This window comes from Lathyrus oleraceus, chromosome 2 (assembly GCF_024323335.1).
Source record: "Lathyrus oleraceus cultivar Zhongwan6 chromosome 2, CAAS_Psat_ZW6_1.0, whole genome shotgun sequence".
In the NCBI taxonomy this organism is placed as follows: Eukaryota; Viridiplantae; Streptophyta; class Magnoliopsida; order Fabales; family Fabaceae; genus Lathyrus; species Lathyrus oleraceus.
In genome coordinates this window covers 382,908,451-382,915,643 of record NC_066580.1, presented here as the reverse complement: position 1 = coordinate 382,915,643, position 7,193 = coordinate 382,908,451, and the positions used below count along the sequence as shown (strand labels likewise).

At 34.3% G+C, this 7,193-nt stretch overlaps 1 protein-coding gene across 1 annotated transcript; it reads left to right on the top strand.

The window, feature by feature from the left end:
* The first annotated feature begins 4,867 nt into the window (after window positions 1–4,867).
* On the top strand, window positions 4,868–6,611 carry LOC127121457 (uncharacterized). Its single transcript, XM_051051946.1, has 3 exons — window positions 4,868–5,307; window positions 6,319–6,416; window positions 6,543–6,611. Exons 1-3 carry the CDS (start codon window positions 4,981–4,983, stop codon window positions 6,565–6,567), a joined length of 450 nt encoding a protein of 149 aa, XP_050907903.1. The 5' UTR covers window positions 4,868–4,980; the 3' UTR covers window positions 6,568–6,611.
* The last annotated feature ends 582 nt before the right edge of the window (window positions 6,612–7,193 follow it).

Below are 7,193 nucleotides of genomic sequence, written 5' to 3'. Positions count from 1 at the left end.
GGGTGCAATGGATGATAGTGATTGGGCGGATGGAAAACGGTGCATCGACGAGGAAGGGGAACTATGAATCATGGTGCAAGATGGGAAGTTCAAAAAGGTAAGGGAGTGAGAAGAAACAAGGAAATGACCAACTTTTAATTCTCGGAGTTCCTAGATTCCTATGAAGCCAAACAAATATTTGAAATATTTTGTGAGTATGGGTTAATAGAGGAGGTGGTGATTCCACCCATAAGGAATAAAAATGGTAAAAGATTTGACTTTATGAGATTTAGAAAGGTGTTTGATGCAAGGAACATAGAAGTAAAACTAGATAATATCTTTATCAAATCAAAGAAGATATATGTCAACATTCCAAAGTTTCAACGTGGGAAACAAAACAACATGGATTTTGACCATAATAAAGAGATTGGTAGGGTGATGATGAAAATCAAAAACGGGTTTTTATGACGAACAATACAAAAACTTTTGCTCAGGTGGTGCGGTATCATGGACCCATAAACAACAAGCCTAAAAATGGAATCAACGTGGAACAGAAGTGGGAGCCAAAGTCCGGTAATAAAACTAACGATAGGAAACCAATGTTTGCTCATCTCCTGTTTGATACAGAAGAAGAAAAATTTGAAAGATTTTTAAACGCATTTGTTGGGGTGGTTAAGATCCGGGAATGACGTGGAATATCCAAGAAGCATTCCACACTGAAGGTTACTTTGAAGTAAAAGCGACTCCACTTGGGGAGAATTTATGTTTGTTGGAAGATCAAAAGGAAGGTGAGATCAAGGCATTGATAAATGAAGCTGCAGATTGGATTGGGAAATGGTTTAAGGAGGTGCATCCATGGTCACCAAATGATGTGGATAATGAAAGGCTTACATGGATGAGATGTTATGTTATCCCAGGTCATGCATGGTCTCCAGATTTCTTTACGTTTCTAACATGTTTGATGGATGTGTATGTATGCTCTGATGGTGAAACAAGACTTCAAATGAAACTTGATGTGGCTAGAATACTAGTTAGAATGAAATACAACTTGGTGCTTAATGAAACATTTAACATAGGCATCAATGATAGTATCTATCGTGTTAATCTTGTGAAAGATATGCATGGCCCAAAAAGGATAGTGATTCTAATGGAAATTGAGATCAATGAGCCAAATGGTGATGATAATAGCTTCAGTTTGGATGAAGGTGGTGGCACGTGAGATCAAGAAAAATTGTTTGAGGAAGAAAATATAAGCTCCATGAAAGAAGGATAAATCATCGACTCAAATCAGTCTGGCACAGTTAGATCAGATGGGGAGAAGGAAATTGTGATTTTTAAGGCGCAAGAATTGTTAGGGGAAGAGGTGCAGGCGGCGGGAAGCTTACGGGGTTCCTGTGAGAAGTACGTATTAGATGTTGGGGGTCGTGAAAAAGATGTTTAGGAAGAAAATAAGCTTGATCCAACATTAAATGTTGGTTCAGGAATGGCATGAATGTGTAATGATGTCGAAAGGGTATTATAAAGTGTGTTAGGAGTTATGGCCCATAGCTGTGGGGCTAAAGGTGATTTTCGTCCGAATGAAAAGTTGGGGGTTGGGCCTATTATTTTGGAGTCTATTTCTTTCACACCAGTGAGACTAAGAGGAATAGGTGCAAATATTTGGCCCAGAAGAAAAAACACTTTATTGTGGGTCGTACATTGGAAAGTAAAGATCCAAAGCCTAGTATGCAGCCCATTAGACCAATGTAATCTCCTAAATCTTTGAAGCCCAAGAAAGTAAAAAATTTGGGGAGCATTGTGGAATCACTAAAGAGGTAGTCAGTGCCTTCACTCTTGAATCCTTGATTCCTTCATCCCGACCTTATCCTTCAAGGATTTATCAATTTTCCAAGGCAAGTCAAGAAGAGGAGGTAGAACATACTACTAGATTCTCAGGTGGGTCGATTATGTGTTGTGAGTCCTTGAATGATTCAGATGTGTGTCGGGGAAATTCTAGATTCTAGAAGAAGATTGATAAACTGAGTGTGGAGTCAATGTTTAATATGTGATTTTTTTCTAATATGAAATAGGATACTAAGTTTGTATTATTTTCTTATTATTTTGTTCTTGAAATATCTCATAAGATTGAACAAACTCCTTAGATTGCAATGCTTCATGATTTCCTTGATTTTAAATTGCTTCCTGAGCTCGAATTGTATCTTGAATTATGCCATTTCCTTGTAATTGTCTCTCTTGAATTTGTCTTCAATTTTGACTAGGTCCCTGTGTTGGACAAATGACTCCACATACAAGAAAAGGGGTGAATTTTGGGTTTCAGAAAAATGATAGTTTGAAAATGTTTTGTTATATTTTCATAATTTAAAACCACTTTTTAAAAAGGTTTTTATAAATAGCAGCGGAAAATAAAGAGTTAAGGGTAAGAGAAATGACACCATAGACTTATACAGATTCGGTCAAGAAGATTTAATCATGTCTTCAAGATTTGGTCTTGAGAGTATCCAATAATACTTAAGAGCTTTTAGTAGGTTAAACACTCAAACCCCCTTATAAAAGGAAAAAAAATGAAGTTTTAGGTTTACTTCCAACCAAAAAATTAACAACGGAGAAAAGTGGTTAGTATTCCTTCCAAACATGAACTTGTAGAGAGAAGTGATTAGTCTTCCTTCCAAATACGAACTTGAAGCATTTAGTCCCCAAGCTAAACAAAGATGTTCTATGGACTTCTCTCGGACTAAGATAAGCTTTTAACCAGGTTGAACTCACGGCAAACTAGGGTTTTGACCAAGCTGACCACGAACCAAGATGAGATTTTAAACCACGCTTATCTCAAACCAAAGTGAGCTTTTAACTAGGCTTAACTCACAAACTAGTTAAGATTTTGAGTTGGACTGATGTTGAACTGAAGTAAGCCCTTAACACATGTTGAGCTTACAATCCGAACCTACGACGTAAAAACTAAATTCCCAAACCAAATCTTTTAAAGGGTTTAGCTTTTGAACCCAAAAAAACACTCCCTTAAGAATACATTATTCAACCAAGAGAAAAACACTCCTTGGTGAATTTACAATAATTCCCTTTCTAAAATACAAACTTCCTCACCAAACACAAAGACTTTGTCAAAGCGCTACAGCTAAATTAAAGTGAGAGAAAGTAGAAAGTATTTTAGAGAGACAGATAGTGTGAGGAGTGAGATAGGAGACTCACATTTCCGATGTTAAAATATGAAGGGAGATGCCTCTTTTTATAGGCTAGAGGTTTGCGCAAAAAATGAAAAATCCACGGGCCAAAATTATTGTGCCAATCGATTGGGTTCTTAACCCAATCGATTAGAAGCCCCAAAATTAATCAATTAAAAGTTAGTAAAAATGAGAGAATAGATACAAAGATGTTTCCATCATTAAGATGTTGTCATAATCGTTTATGTGTGGCGCTTGCACTAACCCCATCGAATTGGTGTAAGTGTCAATCGATTGGACAATTGACAGTTTCTGACACGACTCCAAAGCATTTTAGGGATGTTTTCTTTAATAATTAAAGTCTTAAAAAAAATTGTGTGTGCGTATGTGTAGGTGTGTGCGCGCGTGTATGTGTGTGTGCGTGGTTTGTTTGGGCTATATCTAATAGCCTTTCCTTAGTATCATTTTCATATTGCTCTCCATCTCTCTCTCTCTCTCTCTCTCTCTCTCTCTCTTTCTTTCTTTCTTTCTCTCTCACTCTCTCTCTCTTACTCTTATATATATATATATATATATATAATATATATAATATATATTATATATAATATATATATATATATAGATTTATATCTATATATATATATATATATTGTTTTTCAAGGAGCTCTTAAATTTTTTTCCAATGTCGATTAAATCATCTAATAGCCTTTCCTTAGTGTCATTTTCATTATGCTTTCTCTCTCTCTCTCTCTCTTATATATATATATATATAATATATTATATATATATATATATATATATATATATATGCGATTAAATCATTTAATAGTCTTTCCTTAGTGTCATTTTCATTATGCTTTCTCTCTCTCTCTCTCTCTCTCTCTCTCTCTTATATATATTGTTTTTCAGGGAGCTGTTAAATTCTCTTCCAATGTCGATTAAATCATCTAATAGCCTTTCCTTAGTATCATTTTCATATTGCTCTCTCTCTCTCTCTTCTCTCTCTCTCTTACTCTTATATATATATATATATATATATATATATATATATATATATATATATATATATATATTATATATATATATATATATATATATATATATATATCACTACGCAAAAAATGGAATAGACAGCGCACCTTAGAGGGCACTTTATTACAAAAGCGCACTCTAAAGTGAAGCGAAAAAATAAGGAGTGAACAACTGGAATAGACAGCGCACTTTAGAGGGCGCTTTTGTAATAAAGCGCCCTCTAAGGTGAAGCGAAAAAATAAGGAGGAGATAGAGGGACAACAATACAGGGTGCTTTTTAGAAAGCGCCCTCTAAGGTTACCCTTAGAGGGCGCTTTTAAAAAAGCGCTCTATAAGTCCATGTGCATTTCCAGTTTATAAAGCGCTTTTGGAAAGCCTTAGAGAGCGCTTGCATAAGCGCCCTCTTAGGCCTCCTTTAGAGGGCACTTTTTTTCCACAAGCGCCCTCTAAGGTCCCCTTTAGTAAACATTAAAATTATAACATACTGCGCGTTTTGTTATTTCACTCTCTGTTATTTTCGTTCTTTTTCACGTTAGGGTTCTCACTGCTACGATTTTCGCTACTTCTAAGGCGTTCTTCTTCCACCTCTGTTAGATCTACGACGTTTCCTCTACAATACTTCTTCTCATTCCCTCCATGTGGTTTGAGGTAAGTAATGTTTTCCCTCTACAATACTTCTTCTCATTCCCTCCATGTGGTTTGAGGTTAAGATAACATCTTCTTAAGGATTTCACCACGTGGCTTCGATCTTATATGCCATGTTGGAAAATTACAGATTGGATGGGATTCTGTAATGAGAATGAGTGCAGACAAGCGGGATTTATTCATATATGAAGCATTTTTTTATTTTAATCCTCTTCTTCTCGCGGTTAGTTTTCTCCCCACTATTTCAGTTTCTATGTTTGCATATGGATTCAAGAGTATTAAATTTATACTTTTAAGTTTTCTTTACATTCTTTATAGTATCATTGTGTTTCATTTTCATCTCATCTTTATGTTTCAGACTTTTATGGTTTGGCTTTGGGGAATCAACTTATGGTTTTTTGCTCAGGGTGGAGTTAATTATTCAAAAATATTTGATCTTGATCAAAATCATCTGACACACACAGAAATATGGAAGGTATCAACTCGCCAATTTAACTCGTGTCATGTTTGACACATTGGTTTCTATAGAACCGTAAGTGAAATTAAAATGGGAGTGACATCACCTGGAAATTGGAAGTTAGCATCCATTTTTGTTCCAATATTTGGTTTTCTCAATAATAAACTTTTACTTTTATTTTGTCAATCCATTTTTATGCTTAGTACATAAAGTAAGCATCAAATGGAATCTTAGTTAAAACTAGTAAAGACCAATAAAGAACAAAACAAACATGGATTCATTCCTGTTTGCAAGAAATGAACATTCTTGTGCTTTAGGAGAGAATAAGATTTCCTTAGAAGGTCAAGGTGTAGAACATAAGCATCATACCCTTTTTTAATATAAAAACATAAACTAAGGAGCACTGATTCCTCTCAAATATATGTTGAAATGGATGGATCAATCTGTGTACTACATAGGGTATAAGTAATCTTGCTTTTATTACACTAATCTTTTTGTTAGTTTTTGGTGTTTTGGTTTCAACTACGGTTATGATATTGCTGAATGACAGCCTGATACCTAGAAGGCATTAATGCGACACATTTAGATATGGTATCATTGACAAAAGGCATGGGATACTATAAATTTGAAATTTTATAAGATGACCCGGATGTAATTCAACCTCAAAATTAGTATACAGTTAATATAAGAACAGAAACCTAAAATAGAAAAAGAGAACAAATATTTTAAAAATTAGCTTATGACATTTTATGCAGCCTTACCTTACATTTTCCAGAGGCTGATTCTATTACTCAAATCTATGATATCCCAATCAATAGGCATTTGGTAAGAAATCCAACTGCTGTGCCACCCTTCACTGTTATTATATCGCTTAAATGGCTAATATTCCTGGCTTTCTTCTCAGTTCTCAGCCATTTCTCTATTTTTTTTTCTTCTCTTTTTACACTTTGTACCCCACTTTCTGATAATTAGTCTCAAATGTTTGACTGGTATCTTTCCCCCCTAAACTTTTTCCATTGATTGTTGCAGTGTGCCATGTGGATGACAGTTATTGTTCCAACCAGTATGACAACATATATTTATCTTTATTCTCGTGGAGAAGTCGCATATGCTGCATCACAACCAGTGTAATAGATGCATCCACACTTATTATTTTTGTTTGCTTGGTTATCACTCTTATCAATCTAGTATTGTAGTATTGTCATTTGCTAATTGCTTTATATATGTTAAATTTTCCATGTACTCTTTTTCAGGTGCTCTTGTATGCTGCTATTGTAATGGTTTTGATATTCCCCTTCGACATCTTCTATTTTTCATCTAGATATATCTACCTAATTTTAGATTTGAGTAAAAGGTATAAACACAATTATATGATATCATAGATTTGAGTAAAAGGTATAAACATAATTATATGATATTTATGCATAGAAAATGTTAATTCTTGATCTTATACTTCACCTAACTAATTTTATGATATTTTAGGTTCATGCTATTGATATTGAACAAAAAGAGGTTGTTGCTAAGAAGACTGTGGCTAGCAAAAAAAATACATCTCAGAGATGCTTTTGCTACTTAGTTTTATTTCTTTTTAAGTTATGAATTGGTTGTATATTTAGAATCTTTAGAAGTTAAACGATTATATATCAGTGGATTGTTGTATATGTACGGATTGTTGTATATAACGCTTGTTGAATGCAATGTGTGAAAAAGGGCTTCAAATTATACAGTTTTAGGTGTACTGCTTCAATATACAGGTTGTCTAAAATAAATAAATAAATATAGCGCTTTTTAAAAAAAAAATTAAATAACCACCCACTTTAGAGGGCGCTTTCCAAAATAAGCGCCCTCTAAACCCTTTAAATTTCCACTTTAGAGGGCGCTTTCCAGTAAAAGCGCCCTCTAAA